The 16,175-nt window shown below is 60.9% G+C and overlaps 1 protein-coding gene and 1 long non-coding RNA gene across 2 annotated transcripts; one reads left to right on the top strand and one right to left on the bottom strand.

Moving 5' to 3' along the window:
• The first annotated feature begins 529 nt into the window (after window positions 1-529).
• On the top strand, window positions 530-2,811 carry LOC139807274 (uncharacterized). Its single transcript, XR_011730510.1, has 2 exons — window positions 530-1,098; window positions 2,536-2,811. It is a non-coding gene; the product is annotated as an uncharacterized lncRNA (long non-coding RNA).
• A 956-nt stretch (window positions 2,812-3,767) lies between these two features.
• CRYBG2 (crystallin beta-gamma domain containing 2) lies at window positions 3,768-15,189 on the bottom strand. Its single transcript, XM_071767789.1, has 20 exons — window positions 15,063-15,189; window positions 10,147-12,220; window positions 9,610-9,657; window positions 9,399-9,517; window positions 8,951-9,107; window positions 8,717-8,856; window positions 8,502-8,628; window positions 8,232-8,267; window positions 8,026-8,153; window positions 7,700-7,826; window positions 7,284-7,426; window positions 7,076-7,202; window positions 6,893-6,925; window positions 6,662-6,774; window positions 6,340-6,469; window positions 6,025-6,164; window positions 5,806-5,929; window positions 4,774-4,932; window positions 4,305-4,464; window positions 3,768-4,167 (listed from the first exon to the last, which is right to left on the bottom strand). Exons 2-20 carry the CDS (start codon window positions 12,145-12,147, stop codon window positions 4,079-4,081), a joined length of 4,101 nt encoding a protein of 1,366 aa, XP_071623890.1. The 5' UTR covers window positions 12,148-12,220; window positions 15,063-15,189; the 3' UTR covers window positions 3,768-4,078.
• Window positions 15,190-16,175: the final 986 nt, after the last annotated feature.

Here is a 16,175-nt window from a genome sequence, read left to right as displayed (position 1 = left end):
GCGGTTGCCACGGCGACGCGGGGCAGCGGCGATTGGCTCAGCCCCGGTCACGTGGGCGGGGAGGCAGCTCCCTGAGGACTACAAGTCCCGGCATGCACTGCGCCCAGAGCCCGCTGGGGAGCCGGGACCGGAGGCTCTGCGGGACCTCGGACCCGTCCTCTTTCCAGCACCTCTCACAGGATGTCTGCTCTCCCCGAAAGAGAGAGCAGACATCCTGTGAGAGCTCCTGTGAACCGCAAGAAAAATGAACTAAATCTGGTGAAGCTTTGCCGCAGAGGAGCCTTCAGCAGAGCCTTCAGCACCTGAGATGAGCTTCACTGACACAAAACCAGACAGCAAGCAGGTGCTGGGGTGCACTTCAGGAGCTTGATTTTTCACAAACCGCCTCAAAAGAAGCAGATCCCTTTTGTTTGCTGCTGCTGCAGTTGAGGGAGCTCAGAGAGTTGTGAGGAAATGGGCACGGGGTGGCTGGAAGGAAGCATTTCCCTGATCAATACCCAGACCAAACCCCAAGAGTGTTGCTAAAGTTCCCAGGGGAAAAGTTTGTACCCAGGTTACACCCCGAGCTGCAGGGCAGGAAGATTTGTAACATGGTCCAGCTGCTGTATTTTGGGATGGAAAAGCTGAAACTGGTATTTTTTTTCTTCTACAGCTGTTACAGGTGTCTTTTCAGGGAAGAATGAAAGCAGACAAGCTTCGGACAGGGCTTGGAGCAACCAGGTCTCTTAAGAGGTGTCTCTGCCCTGCAGGGGATTTGGAACTGGATGATTTTTAGGGTCCCTTCCAACTCAAACCATTCTGTGATTCTATCAGAGGGCTGCACAGTGTGCTCCCTTCATGGAAATCCCCTGTGCTGGGTCTTGCAGCATCTCCCTTGCAGCAGCATCAGCGGATGTGACTTCCCCAAATAGCTGTGGGTTCAAACAGCCCTTTAGGGTGGTGGTGGGAAGGGCCACCACTGTCTTTAAAGCCTTTGAGAGCAGTTGCTGCTGGCAGATGAGGAAGTGTCAAGAGTGCACAGTGAGCTGAGCCCTGACCATGCAGCCCCTCCAGCGTGCCCACCTGCTCCTCCTGTTTGCCCTCCTTGTCCTCTGCATGGTAAGTGGTGCTGGTGAAGGCTGGGAGGGTTCAGCCAGCTCTGTCCTGTGGGTGTGGTGGCAGGTGGGGGGCTGTAGGGTTCAACTGGTGGGAGAATTTCTGCTGAACTTCAGCTGGAAACGTGAGCGTTTTGTCTTTCAAGTTGATTTTTGCCCTGGCTGTCTTACCAGGAGCCTTGAGCTGTGGTCTGTAAGGTCTTCATACTTCCATACATTGCTTTTTTTAAGCGTTTTTTTTTTTTTTAACTTAAGAGCATCATGCCTATCTGTAAGCTTTGCACATAGCTCTCCATGCTGTCCCCAGCCCACGCATGGTTGTGGGGACAATGGGGACAGTGGCCATGGCCGTGCTGCTGCTGGGTGGGAACACACCATGTGGTTTCCTTTCTCCTCTTTGCACTGGAGGTTATTTTCCTTCCTGCTGGGAGGCTCTGTGGGGACTGGGTTCCAGCACGGTGCTGGTGGATGTCTGCTCTCCCTGGGTGGGGATCACTTTGTGAGAGCAATGATGCTTTCAGGGAAGGTGATGCTATTCAGAGCACCTCTCTGGTTGATTTTTTTTGTTTTGTTTTGTTTCTATATCATGTTAGTGAAAAGGGCCAGGTCTGTCTGTGCTTTTTTTGCTTACAAACTCCGTGCAGCTGTGACCTCCACAGGGTGCAGGAATGTTTCAGGAGTCTCAGCCAAAAACCCTCGCAGTGTAAGAGCGTCTGTGAGGGGGTAGAGCTGGGCACTGGGACCTCACCCCTGCCCCTGTCCTGCTCTGGAGGGACACGAGGAGCAGTGTAAACCAGCGTGGTGTCCCTTTCCCTGCAGTTCACAAGTGTTGACAGCCACTTGCACCAGGAGTCCTGGGAAAGGAGAAAAAACCCTGAGCAAGATGTTCTGCACAGCAGGCCAGGAGGGGCTGACACAAACACCTCCATTTGGAAGGTGCTGATCTTTAGAGGCAGAAGGAAACTGCCCTGAAATCACCATCCACCTGTGGGATGTTTTGCACATTTCAAACTCCCTGCTTGCAGCAGCTGGGGGACGGAGGAACTGGGGTCCCTCCTTCTCCTCGCTTCCACCACGGGTGTTTCCCAGCTCTCCTTCTGCACTCCACTTCCTCCCCATGATCCATCACCTTCCCTGTTGCTTTTTCATAGTGGTCCGATGGGCAGAGACCCTTCCCCCCACCCCCCAAGTTCTAAAGCTTTTGTCTCAAAACAGCACAAGATTAGGAAGAGCTCGGTTTCCACCGGGAAACCCCCAAAACCAAAGGGGATGTCTGCATGGCGTGAAGGAGAAGCTTCTGGGGGAGAGAGAAGGCTGAGGGGGGGACATTTGGGTCCTCCTGGCTCCTCTCTACCCCCCCACGGCGAGGTCTCTTGGGGGGTTTCCACCCTTCCCTGCTCCTGTTGGGAGCCGTGCCCGATTCCCATGTTTTCTTTTCCAGCCCTTCGGCCAGGCGGACAAAACCAACGCAGAGGAGAAGGGAGAGAGAGTGATGACGACCCCTCCCACACCCACCGTAATCGCTTGGAGCCCTCCCTGCGCCAGCCCCCCTCTCCTTTCCCTTGCCCTGGGGCTGGCGGGGGCTTTTTTCCTGCGCTGATTCCCCAGGGTCTCACACCCCGCACCATGGAGGATCGGCCAGCAAAGGAGAGACGCCATTAACTCCCCCACAGCAGGCCTGCTGTCACTATGAGAAATAAAGAGCAGGTATAAAAGCTCCTGGTTCGTCTTCCTTCGGGAACAGAGCGCGGTGGATGGCGAAAAGCCCCGGTCCAGGCGCCCGAGGCTCGGAACCCTGCGTCCACCTCCTGGATCGGGACGGGGGCTTAGCGCTGCCACAGCGCCCCCTGCCGTCCGGGCTCCCCCGCCCGAGCCCCCCGCTGCGTCTTGACCAATCCCGTGGCGGGGGTTTGTGCTCCGCACCAATCAGGCGCTTATCGCCCAGCGATGAGCCAATCCCGGTTTAGCGGGGGTTATATAAGGGCGGGTGAGGAAGGGCGTTCCTGTCAGGTTCGCTGCGGTCTAGGTCGGGGGGTTTTTGGTGGGAGGATTTTTTCACTTAATAGTTCTCTTACCAGAGAACCTGGGTGCACCCGAGTCTGCTGGGGAAACCTCCCGGGGTGGCACCGTCTCCTCCAGAACTTTTGCTGCAAGATTGATAAGTGAGGGCTGACCCAGTGACTTTCCAAACTGGGCTCAACCTGCTCAGCAAACCAGGCCCTTGCCGGCAGCCATCTCCTCTCCCCAGAAGCACTTGATGTCTCCGTCTGTGGATTTCTCACCCCGTGTCCCTCTGGCTCTTGAGTCACATCCCTGAGGAGCTCCTGCCCTCACCCAGACCTCTGCCCGGGGGACCTTGAAGATGTGTGACCTGAGCCGTGACACAGCTCTGCAAGGAGGACACTAAATGCTGCTGGAGCAGAGCTCACCCTTGGGCGGCATGACTGGAATACCATGGAGCCCATGACACAGTCAGGCTGAGCATCCTCCTGAGCTGCAGCCTGTGGGGTCCCGCAGCCTGCAGTGCTCTGGGGAGCACAGCTTGGCCTCCCCTCTCCAAACCTTGGACCCCTCTTTGGGATACCCAACCCAGGAGAAAGGTGCTGGGGTGGAGGGCAGCTGCCCAGCATGGGGCTGCCAGACAGCTGTAAGGACAAGGACAGCAACAACCAGGCAGATCTGGTCCTGACGTGAGGGACTGTATCTTACACACGTACATAAATACAGTTCGGATGGGGACGCAGGTGGGGAAGGGGCTCTGCTGTTTTCTGGAGAGTCCCACACTGGTCACGTCTGTGGGGTTCTTCATATGGAGCTCCCAGGAGTGGAGGGGATCGTGGGCATCCTTCACCTTCTCAGCGAGGCTCAGGGCTGTGTGGGGTGGGAGGCCTCCAACCCTGGTGTGGGGATGCTGGCAGGGTGTCCTCATCTTGCTCCGTGGCACTTTTGGGTCTGAGGGCCACACTTCTTCCCCCCCCACCCCATCATAGCACCTGTATGTCCCAGATCTGTGTGGGTCTGTCCTCAGCCATGTCCCAGACAATGGCGTGGTCCCGGTCGTAGGATCGGCCACCTGTGGAGTGAGGGATTCAGGAGGGCAAACCTGGCATTCAGGGGGTGGGTGCCCCATTTCCCACCCAACCCAACCCCACACCCTCATTTTTGGGAATCCATGGGAAAGCAGCTCCTGTGCTGGAGCTGAGACCTCACCCTTTATATCAAGGATCATGTCTTCAAACATCTGGCTGTGGATCCGTCCCTGAGAATCAATGCTCCAGGTCTGACGTGGCATCCGGGTCTCAGACCACAGCACAGCCTTTGCTCCCTTCCCAGCTGGCCCGATGACCTGCAGGCTCATGTTGGGGGCCACCTGCAAAGAGTGGTGGTGGTTTCTGAGCAGGAAAGCCCCTCAGGTGAGAGGTGGTGACAATCAGGGTGACAAAAAAAAAACCAACTCCTCGAGAGAGGCAGAGGTGCCTTCACATCATCCAGGGAGACCTGGGGAGGAGAGAATCAACCCATCTGTGGGGACAAGGCTGAGGAGAGATGCTGGGAAAGGTTTTTTAAGCCCAAAAAGATTTCTGTGGGGTGAGGACAACCCAGCAGGAGTCCTCCCAGGTCCTGCCTGGAGTTCCGTGGGTCCCCTCTGCAGCACTGGCTGTCACACAGGAGCCCTGACCTGGTTTTTGATCATCCCATCCTCGTAGTACCAGACGAAGTTGCTCTGCTCACTCAGGCTGGAGACCACCACCCTCCCTGCTTTCATGTCCTCCACATCATCAGGGACAGAGAGGTAGAGCTGCAGCTCCCTGCTCCTGATGCGGAAATGGATCCGTCTCTGGGAAGGAAGAAAGAAAGAAACCTTTTTTTTTTTTTCTTTTTTTTTTTTTTTCTTTTTTTTTTTTTCTTTTTTTCTTTTTTCTTTTTTTCTTTTTTTTTTTTTTTCAACAAAAAGTGCATAAATAGAGTGGTTCCCCCTGTAACCTGGCCCCACCGGCTGTGGCTGGACCTCACCCAACTTGTGGCTTTGGGATGGGAGGACCCTGGTCCCCTGGGGTGGCTGCTGGGAGGTCCCTGCCTCTCCCCAGGCTGACAGCAGTGGCCCTGTCCTGTCTCTCATGGCTGGCACGGACACGGCTGTGGGATGCTGGGGTGTTTTGCAAGGCACCTGCCCGTGGGGGAGTGTTTCACCACCAAGGAGGCTACTCCCAGGGCAGAGGACAGAGATCTGGAGGGGACAGTGCTGGGCTGGTGGGCACTTCTGTGGGCCAGAGCTGTCACCTCCATGCTGCTGCTCTCCTGGCCATGTCCCCCTCCTGTCCTGATCATGTCCCCTTCCTCTCCTGACCATGTTCCCTTCCTCTTCTGGCCATGTGCCCCTCCTCTCCTGACCATGTCCCCCTCCTGTCCTGGCCATGTCCCCCTCCTCTCCTGGCCATGTTCCCTTCCTCTTCTGGCCATGTGCCCCTCCTGTCCTGGCCATGTCCCCCTCCTCTCCTGGCCATGTTCCCTTCCTCTTCTGGCCATGTCCCCCTCCTCTTCTGGCCGTGTCCTGCTGCCTCCCCCATTAGCCATTAGCTCCCTCCACCTTTAGGCACTGCCACATCCTCCTCCTATCCACAGGCAGCTCTTTAGCTCCACGTGAGCCACCTACATCAAGGTTTTGGGGACCATTCCCCTGTTCCAGTGCCCCCTCCATCCCAGCACTCACCTGGCGGATGGGGTAGAGGGACCCCACATGCTGGAGCCCACTGTAAGTCAGCCAGTTGGTGATTTCTGTGCAGTCCAGCAGCCACTGGCGGCCTCGGAAGTCCCCGTGTTCACACAGCACCCATCTGTGGGGGAGAGGGTGGGACGGGCAGAGTGTGGTCACTCCCCAGGGCTGATGGCACCCACCAGCCTGGGGAGAACAGGGCCAGGGGTGACTTACATCCCACCCTTGACTCGCACCGACAGGACGTGGTTGTTGAACCCCTCTGCCTGGAGACTCCGCACCTCGGTGTTCAGCTCAATCTCCTTCCCCTCGAAACACTCCAACCCGTGCAGGAAGATGGAAGGCTCTGAGAAAAACTGCAGGATATGGGGAAGAGATAAGGTATGGAGAGGGGAAAAGCAGTGAGGGGAGTGAACACCCACGGGTGCAGGCGGGCTCCAAGGCTGGAGAGCCGGCACTGGAGGTACCTGCGGGAGGGGAAAATGGGGGCTCTTTGGGGGGTTTTGCTGGGAAGGGAGGGCTGGAACTCACCACTGGGACCTTCTTCAAAGAGCAGATGGTGGTGGAGGAGAGGCAGCCCATGGCGCTGAGCGTTGGGTACTCACCCTCAGACAGCACGTGCTGCTCCCCAGCAAAGTTCTGCCCATCAAACAGGATCCAGCTGGCAGGGAGGAGTGTGCCAGGGCTGAGGTGGCCATCATGGTGGGCATCCATCCCTCCTGTGCCTCCCCCCCCAGCATCCCACTCCTGCCCACCCTCCTGGCAAGCCTCCTAGGTGCCTGTGCCTGCCAGCCACGGTGATGTCCCTCTTCCTGTCCCCACCCAGAGGCAGCAGGACCTGGGGACACCCTACCTGCCCCCGCGGACTCTGCAGGAGCGTGGGATGAAGGCGTCAGGCAGGGTCTCCTGGTCCTCCTTGAAGGTGATGTGGTCCCCCAAGAAGTCAGGCTCTGAGAAGAGCAGGATCTGCAGAGGAGGAGCAGAGGGGCTTGGTGAGGGGGACAAAGCATCACCACCACCCCACAAGAGACCACATCCCCCAAGAGGGGGGGGCACATCCCCCTCCCCATCCACTCCTTCTGACCTTGGAGACGAAATGGAGGTTGTGTTCCCCAACCTGGAAGCAGACAGAGCAGGGCTGGTTGGCATCTCGCCTCAAGTCCTCACCAGCCCCTCACCTGGTGACACTGGTGGGTCCTACAGAGAACAACCCCCCTCTTGGGGGGGCATTCTGGGGGGACACTGGGGGGGTTTGTTTACTTCTCACCTGCAGGATGGGCTGTGCCGAGGCAATGCGGCAATCCGTGGCCCCCCAGTCTTCACAGCTGCGGTACACCCCCTTCTCCAGGATGTACTGCTCCCCAGAGAAGTTGGTGCCCTCGTAGGCCACCCACCTGCCAGAAAAAGGTGGGTGCTGTCTCAACACCCCCCCCAGTCCATCACCCTGTCCCCCCTCTCCCTGTCCCCATGCTCACACGCCGCTCAGCACGTGGATGGATTGGGTGACGGTGCCATAGCCGGCGAGCTGTGTGTCAGGCAGCGCCTCGCTCAGCTCCACACTTGGGCCCTCCTCAAAGTCCATGGCCTCAAAAAGGACCAGTGCTGGGTCGGAGAAGTCCTGCAAGGAGAAGGAACCATTCCCCCCACCCTCAGGCCCCTCAGTCTGTCAGAGGGAAAATGGCTGTGGGGCTGGGGTCCTGCTGGAGCTCAGGGAGTGTAGGGGAGGGTGGGACTAGCTCTGAGCACTGAGATGTGTGATGAGCTGGGGGGATCTCAGGCTGTGCTTAGCTGCCTAATGCTCCTTTTAGAGGGTGAGGATGGGACCCAGGGGCTGGCTTTCCCTGCCCATACTGGGTCTGTCCCCAAGTGATGCCACCACCCTTGTCCTCACCGTCCGTATCAGCCGTAAGGACAGCAGCTCCTTGTCGTGGCCTCCCCACTGCTTCCAGTCCTGGTACTCTCCTTCCTCCAGCAGGTACTGGTGACCACGGAAGCCCTCCTTCTCGTAGCCAACCCAGCTGTGGCACAGGCAGATGCAGGCAGTGAGGTCTCCAGGGCATTTCCATATGTTTTTGGACACAGGGACACCATCCACACTGCTCTAGTGCCACCCTCTCCCCCAGGCTTCCCATGGCCATCCTGGGCAGCTCCTTCAAGCCCTTTCCCAGGGGTGACTGTCACCTTCCCAGGTGAGATTACCCACCCCCTGCCACTCACCAGCCACCCAGGACACGCAGGGAGCCCACGGTGGGCAGTGCTGGCCCAGGCAGGCTCTTCAGGTCATAGATGTCTCGGCTGATGGTGAAGCTGCTGCCCTGGAAACTGGCGGCCTCATAAATCAGGACCTGGGGACAGGGTGAGGTGAGGGTGGTCCCATGGCCATCCTGGTCCCATGGCTTCCCTGGCACTGGCCTTGGACTCACCTGTGGCTCGACTGGTCTCTCAACAACAGGACAGCCCTGGAAGGAGAAGGAGCCCCAATGAATCCTGTGGTGGCAGAAGCCTCTTTAAGGTCTGAGCTGGTTTTTGGGTCATTTTCATTCAAGAACAAGCCCCTCGGGACTTGGATTGTTTTCCACCAGCGGTAGCTCCCGGGAGCACTTCCCAGAGCCATGTTCAGCACATTTCCAACGCTGAGCTCTCAGGAGAGCTGGGAGATACTCTCCCCTGGACTCCCTGTACCCGACACTCACCAGCCTGATGGGATGCATGGAGCAGATGGATGGGTCCTTGGCTCCCCACGCCTTTAAATTGGGATACCCGCCCGGCTCCAAAACGTAGGGATCATCATCAAAGAAAGGCTTGGAGTACATCAGCCACCTGGGGAAGAGGGAGAAAGCATCCCACCCTGCTCCAACCTGTGCCAGAGCCCCCCCAGACCCTCACCCAACCCCAGAGTCCTGCTCACAGGCCCGAGTGGACAATGATGGAAGCAGCAGCCAGTGGCTGTCCCCGCGTGCGGGTGTCCTCGGCCGAATCACTGAACTCCACCCGAGCTCCTTCACCGTTCTCCTCGGCAAAGAGACTGATCCGGGGGGTGCGGTAATCCTGGGGGGGGTGGGGGGCAGAGCGGCATTAGGGGGGGGGATGCCGGGAGATGGGGAGGTGGGCACAGGAGGCTCGGGGGGGTCTCTGTGCTCACCCGCACCACCCTCTTGAAGGAGCCGATGCGGAAGGGGTGGTTGCCCGCACGCTGCCCGCTCTGCCCGTACGCCGTCCAGGGGTTGTTGATCTCCACGTCCCCCTCGGCCAGGACACACTTCCGCCCGTGGAACCGCGGCTTCTCGTACATCACCCACCTGGGAGAAGGGTGGGAGCGAAGGGGGAGTGGGGGCAAAATCTACCTTCTACCCACAGCCCCCGTCGGGAGCCTCGGGGAAGAGGATGGGTGGGGACGCGCTGCCACCGCCGGATCGCAGCTGCGGTAATTACTGCTGGTGGGGCAGGACGGTCACTCCCGAACCCCAAGCTGGGACTTGGTCACCACCCCCCAGTGCAGGGAGCCCCAGGAAAACCCTCCTTCCGTGTTCTCTCCCTCACTCTGTGTCTTCACCCTCCCTCCACGTCCTCTCCCTGCCGCCGTCCCTTACCCGCCTCGGATGACTCGGATGGAGATGGTGTGTGAGAGCTCCCAGGACGTGGCATCAGGGACATCACCCCAGATCTCCCGTTTCTGTCCTGTGAAGCCAGCCTCGGAGAAGAGGATGATCTGGGAAAGGGTAACACGGCAGAGACATTCTACCACACCGCACCGTGCCCTGTCCAGCCAGCCCAGCCCCGGCCCCGCCACGCTCCGTGTACCTTGCCAGGTCTTGTGTTGATCTTCTCAAAGCCCTCCTCATCCTCCTGCTGTGAAGACCCGAAGGGACGGGCAGGTGAGGAGCACAGAAGGACACCGGCTGCACCAGCCATCTCCTCGCAGCCCCAGGAAGCTGCAGCCGCAGCCTCGCGTCTGGCGTCTGCCAAACCCTCCCACCGCCCCGAGCAGCCACACCTCGAGGATTCCTGCACTGCTGGGGCTCAGCCTCCCTGCCTGCCCCGAGACCCTCCTGTCACCCGCCCCAGGGCCCTCCCATCATCTGTGGTGGCACCGTCCTGTCACCCGCCCCTTCATCATCCGTGCCAACACCCTCATCATCCACCATGGTGCCTTCCCATCACCCATCCCAGTACCCCCCCATCACACCAGGCGTTTTCACCCCATGTTCTCCCTGATGGGAAGCACAGTCCATGTTCTGGGAACAGGGAAAAAAAGCTCCGGGGTTCTCCCCCACCACCTCCCCAGTTCCAAGGAGGACAAAACATCTCCCCCAGCACCACGCTGCCAGATTGACTCACCAGGATGTCAGCCCGGGACAGGGCCATGGTGTTCTCCAGCTCTTCTGTGGCAGGAGAGATGGAGCCAGGACTTGGGGCTTCCAGCACAGCCATCTCAGGGCTGGGGTGGCCACCAGGGCCCAGCCCATTGTGGTCTCCATGGGTGGGTGAGCCCATGCACCCCCCGTCCCCACCAGGGACAGTGCTGGGGGTGACGAAGCGGCTGTAGAGAACACTGTTGTCCAGCCGGGAGTAGGGTTTGGCCTCCTCAGCTGTGGCTGCCCTCTGCTCCATGAAGTGGGACAGCAGGGCCATTCCCTTCAGGACGTTCCCTCGGAAGAGAACATTCCTCTCAGACACCACGTTGCCCTTTTCCTCCCCTACCACCTTCCTCAGCGTCCCCAGCAGTGAGTCCTCCTCTGCTTGGCCATCACCGCCCGCGCTTTCCCCAGGGAGGGTCCCTGACAGCGCCCGCTCCTCGGGGCTCAGGTAGGGGTTCTCAATCACCTCCTCCTCCTCGGGGCTGTCCCCCATGATCCCCTTTGCCAGCAGTTCACGAAGGGCCTCAGGCAGGGGGAGGGAGCCCCGGGGGGCCACACGGTCCTCCTGGATCGGGGGTAGAGGGGTGCAGCGGCCCAGGGACGAGGGACGGGGCTGGCGCGGGGCTTTGGGCGCCTTCCGCATCTCTGAGGGTTCCATGTTGCGGAGCGTGTCCACAAAGATCTCCATGTCCACCAGCAGCTCAGGGTCCTCCTCAGTGGCTGACGGGGGGCTTTCAGATTGGGGATCAGGGGCTGGGAGCTCAGAGGAGGGCTCTGGGATGCTCTCAGGGGGACTCTGGACCGTGCCCTGGGGGTTCTCCAGCTTCTCGTCCTCCTCCAACTCGAGCTCAGCCTTTGGAGGTGCCGGTGGTTCAGATGAAGGCTTTGGATCACTCAGCTCCAAGGAGGAGTTTTCAGGGGTGCCACCAGCTCCGGGGGTGCTTTTTGTCCTCGGTGACATGGCTGAACCGGTGCCATCCCCATCAGCCACGCTTCCCTCTCCCACACCTGCTGGATCAGCCTGGCCACCGGTGTCCTCTGAGGGACACTGTGGGCAGCTGGCTCCGATGCTTTGAGGGTCCCCAGGGCTGTCACCATCCTTTGGCGTTGAATTCTCCGGTGCAGCTCCAGCTTGTGGTGACTCTTTCTCCCCGGGGGATGCCTCGGGCAGAGGCTCAGGGGTCTCCACAGTGCCCGGCGAGCTCTCACTGCCCGCCACAGCTGCGGTGAAGCCGCTGCCGTCCTGCTCCTGGCTCTCCTGCTGTGACGGCGCCGTGGTGGCACCAGCAGTGTCGTGCACCCTATTTTGGGCTTCCCGTCCCCCCCCCAGCCCTGGCTCAGACCTGGCCGTGTCTCTGCCCGTCCGCAGCACAGTCACCTGCCTGGCCCTGGGCAGCCCGGGGACGCAGCCGGGATCGGCCACGCACGGAGCACCGGGACCTGCCCCGGGTCCTGCCCCAGAACCGGCCCCGGGACCCCCACTGTGGCGCTTAGCGGAACGGATGGGGAGGAGGGTGCCGTGCACGTAGCTCTCCCGGTGCACCCGAGTGTCACGGGGGGCACCCACGGGTGGGGGGACACCATCCCCCACCTTCCCCCTCTCGTCCTGACGCCGGGGCTTTTGCGCCGGGGAATACACCTGCGAGAAGATGGGCCCGTGGGTGCTGAAGTCCTTGAGGTTTTTGGAGGAGGAGGAAGAGGAGGAGGAGGAGCGGTCCCGGTGTGTCAGGGTGGTGGGGCTGGATGCTGCCTTTTCCACGATCTCCCTTTCCCAGGCCTGCAGCAGGAGGGAGACGCGGGAAGGACTCCCTTCCCGGCCTCCCGTGCTCCTGCTGTTCTCCAGCCGCTGTGACACCAGTGAGACTTTCTGGAAGCAGGACCTGCCCTCGGGCCCCGGGGCTCTCGGCACTGCTTGCTTCATGCTCAGCTCCGTGTTGGAGACAAAACCCCTGGACTTGGAGTGCTGGAGTGGGGAATCCATGCTGGGGGGACAGGGAGGAAGGGGCTTTTGTAGCCCCCCAACACCCTGTGCTGCCAGGCTGGGGCTGGAGGAGCTGCAAGGAGAGAAGGGAGAGACCCTGGGAAAGCTGAGGAGAAAAAAAAAGTCAAACCCTGGACCCTCAGCCAGACCCTAAAACCCCTTCCCCCTCCCTCTGATCCTGCAGGACATTTTTGGAGGATGCCGTGAGCATGGAGGCGGCTCTGGGGCTCTTTGCAGTCCTTGGGACACGTGTGTCATCCATCCTGGCACTGGAAGGACATGGAGGGGACACTATGAGCCCCTCTGCCAACACTTCTGCATCTCTGCATCCTGCAGAGATGGTGGGAGCTCCAGCAGGGTGGGCTGTGGCCCAGCACCTGTGTGTGTGTGTGCAGGATGAGGCCATGCCCTGAGCTGTGGGGTGAGTCAGGCGGGCACAGGGCTGCGCCGAGTCAGCAAATGCAGCAAACAAACAAGCCCAAAAAACAAGAGGGAAGCCAAAGGGCCTGGCTGGGATGTGGGCTGAGGTTGGCAAGAGGAGGTGGGGACCGAAGGAAGAGCTTCCCGTGACCTTTCCCTGTCCCTGCTGGGCAGAGGTGGAGTGGCCCCATCCAGCCCTGCAGCCCCACGGAGAACACGAACTGCACGAATCACCTGGGACTCACACCCTGACCCCAGATGGCACCCAGCACTTGGCTCCTGCAGGGTGGGCACGGCTGCAGTCCCTGGGGAGAGGGCAGGGGACAAGGTCACCCTCTGCTGACAAAGGTGTCCCCGTGCTGTGGCTTGTCCCTGCCCCGGGAGGGTTTTCTTGCTGGGTGGAGTTTGAAGCAGCAGGTGCTGGGCAGGGTGCTGGGAGCATGGAAGGATCTTGGCATCCCCCAGGACCCGTTGGGTGTCACCGGGCAGTGATGGACACAGAAGCAGGGAAAGGGCTTTGGGTTCAGCCTGAGGTGAGCTTGAGGTGTCACAGTGGGGGACAGGGACACCTCCTGGCACAGCCTCAGGGATGGTTTCCCCAGGGGACACCTGAGGACAGGGCCCCAGTCTGCACCAGCCAGAGCTTGGGTCCCTATGGGGAGGGAGTCAGGGGGGCTGGGTGCAGGCAGGGGAGTGCTGGGTGCAGGCAGCTGCCTGCCCCTCCTGCCCGCCCGCCACACGCCCTCCACCTCTGGCTCTCCCCAGCCCAGCAGGTCTTTCCAGTACAGATAGGAAGAGTTGTTGTCATTTTCCAGGAGGTGATGAGACCTTGTCTGGGACAGCCAGCATCGCTGGAGGCTGGGACCAGCCTGGGTGGGGCTGTGCATCTGCATGGGCAAAGCCACAGCTGGATCCCTGGGGTCACAGCTGGATCCCTGGGGTCACAGCAGTGGGAGAGGGATGGGTGCCCTCAGCACCACGCAGGAAAAGCTTCTTAAATGTGCTGAGGACAAAAGGGGTGTCAGAAAAACAGCCCCAGTGCCCCAAGATGGGTGCTCTGTGGTGACACGTGGGGACCCCCATGCCTAGGAAGCTCCTGCCAGGGGTGGCAGTGACGGAGCCGTGCGGTCTGAAAAGGGACGTGTCCCCTCTCTGCCCTACTGCCATCCCAATCCAGCTGGAGCCACCTGGCTCCTGGTTGCCCCTGGGCTTGCTCCAGCTCTGGAGCCTCCTCCGTGCCTGGGGTGACACAGGGACGGTGACTCCGTGCAGCACTGGGGTGCTGGGGGGAGGCAGGAGCTGCTGACTCAGCGTTGTAGCTGCCCTCTTGCCTGGAGCTGGATTTCCAGAGATCTCCAGCTCTGTCTTTCCCCATCCCAGCCCTGCAGCTGGATCCAGCACCCGGTGCTGCCCTGGGCTGCCTGGTGTCCCACTGACCCTGGGAAAGGAGCTCACCCTGGAGCAACCTGTCCCATTTTTCGCTACAGTATTTCCAACCACAACAGTAGGTCAAGGACAGGAGGATAAAAGGACATGAGAACAGGGCCCTGCAGGTTTCTGGGTGTTTCTTCTGATCATCCCTGCTCACCAGGATGTGCCATGCTGCACCCCAGCACCGCTGCCACTCCGGGACACTCAGCATGGCTGATGAATCCCCCCTGGCCAAGCCAAGTCAACCAGCTCAGCTGGTTTGCTGCCTTCCATCATCCCAAAGGGTCTCCCAGCACCCACCCCTGGTCTCCCAGCACCCGGGTAAAAGGAGAGCAAGCTGCAGTTTCACATCCAGAAGAAATGGAGGGGCTGAGGGCAGCGGCTGCCTTTGAGCCCATGGCCAAGGATCAAGCTGAGCCTCTGGCCACCCCGGGCTGAGCCCCGTGGCTCTGGGGTGTGAGCAGAGCTGCTGCCTGCAGGAAACCCAGGGATTTGGGTTGGGAAGCTGCAGCACGGGCTGGGGTTCACAGGGAGGACAGGGAAAGAGCCGACTCCCCCAGCTGCCCCTGGGTCCCCTGCCCAGTCGTGTCACAGGTGGCCACGTGCCCTGTAGTGAGGAGGGGGACAGGGGTGATGGGGGAGCCCTGCTGCTCCCCCCAGCCTGGGTGGTGAGGCCAGGAGAGGTGGAGGAGCCCTGTCTCAATCTGGTGGCTCTGAGGAGACACTTTGGTGACAGGTGCAGGGTTACAAGCCCAGTGGCCCCCAAATTCGGGGGGTGAAGGGGAGAGGGATAAAGCCAGGCTCAGCCTCCCCACCTCCAAGCCCCGTCTTCCCACCCTGGCTGGTGCTGCTCCTGGGGGGAGCAGGAACCCATCCCAGCACCCAAGCAGCAGGGGCACAGGTCCAAGCACCGGGCAGCACCCATGGGTGACAGCCAGGATGAGAGCACCCGTGCCCTCAGGCTCCCAGCACCACGAAACCTCCCTCCCTGCCAGCACCCACACAAGCCGGGACATCCCAAGGGGCACCCAGGGGTCCCCCACCCTGCACCCCCCCCCCCGTACCTGTCAGCCGAGGGTCCCACCGTGCCGGGGGGGTGCTGAGTCGTGCGGAGCCGAGCGGGTCTGGGGTTGCTGCACCCTGCACGCCGCGGCTGGGCGGACCGGCAGAGTCACCCAGCGAGCACCCAGCCCTCAGCACCCAGCCCTCGCCGAGCACCCAGCCCTCAGCACCCAGCCCTGGCGCAGCGGAGGTTTGGCATTCCTCAGGTGCTGACAGCCGGGGAGCCGGTCGGGCTGGTTCCTCAGCACCCAGTTCCTCCGTTTCTTTCGACTCAGCAGCGCCAGGAGGCAGCCCAGGGCCGGACTGGGTGGCTCTGGGACCCCCGGATCCCCACCAAGCCACCCCTCTCCCTGATGGTAACCTCAGAGGGGGACATCGGTGACCAGCTTTGTCACCACCACCTCCAGCCAGCCGGGCTGGGCTGGACCATGGGGATGGTGGAGAGGTCCAAAAGGGGTGAGATGAGGAGCTGGGGGTCCCAGGGCTGGGATTAATGGGCTACATGGGGGTCCTGTGTAGACCCCCGACATTGCAGGACCTTGCCAGGAGGCTCCTGGTGCTGGGAGGTCTCCCAGGTTTGGGAGAGCTGAGGATCTCAAGGGGCTTCGTGCTGGCTTGGGGAGGGCGCAGAGGTCACAGTAGCCCCAGGTCACCACAGGACACCTGACCCCAGGGCACAGGGACCTTTCCCGCAGGGCTCGGGGTGTCAGCACCCGCCCTGTATCCTCACCCATCCCTCCTGCTCCTCCCCAGCACCCGTGGGTGCCACACCACAGTGCCAGCCTTGCCCCGGGGCCACCACTCCCGGCTGCCAGCCCAGCCCAGGAACCTCTTTGGCCACTATCAGCCCGGTGCAAGTGGCTACAGTCTGACCCGGCTTGGGGTGCCCAGGGCCACCCAGCTCTGGTGGTGGTGGTACCAGCACTCACACACCAGGGAAACAGAGGCAGAGCCAAAACCGGGATCCAGACGGGGAAGGGAATTGTTGTGAACCCCCACATGCCACCAAGGACAGCCCTGGGGGATGTGTCCCCAGGAGGAAGGGTCTCTGCAGACCCCCAGGATCAGCCTGTTGGCCCCCAGACCCGAGGGGCAGCAGTGGTGGGACAGGGAGC

The sequence above is a fragment of the Heliangelus exortis genome, chromosome 24 (assembly GCF_036169615.1).
Source record: "Heliangelus exortis chromosome 24, bHelExo1.hap1, whole genome shotgun sequence".
Lineage (NCBI taxonomy): Eukaryota > Metazoa > Chordata > Aves > Apodiformes > Trochilidae > Heliangelus > Heliangelus exortis.
This window is presented reverse-complemented; position numbering and strand designations above follow the sequence as displayed.

What these genes read in the sequence shown, in the direction of transcription:
- CRYBG2 (XM_071767789.1), bottom strand. Translation starts at nt 12,147, where the DNA reads ATGGATTCCCCACTCCAGCACTCCAAGTCCAGGGGTTTTGTCTCCAAC. An exon ending in CCATGCATCCCATCAGGCTG is followed by an intron (nt 8,268 to 8,501) that starts GTGAGTGTCGGG and finishes TTCTCCTTCCAG; the next exon opens with GGCTGTCCTGTTGTTGAGAG. An exon ending in CCTTACGGCTGATACGGACG is followed by an intron (nt 7,427 to 7,699) that starts GTGAGGACAAGG and finishes TTCTCCTTGCAG; the next exon opens with GACTTCTCCGACCCAGCACT.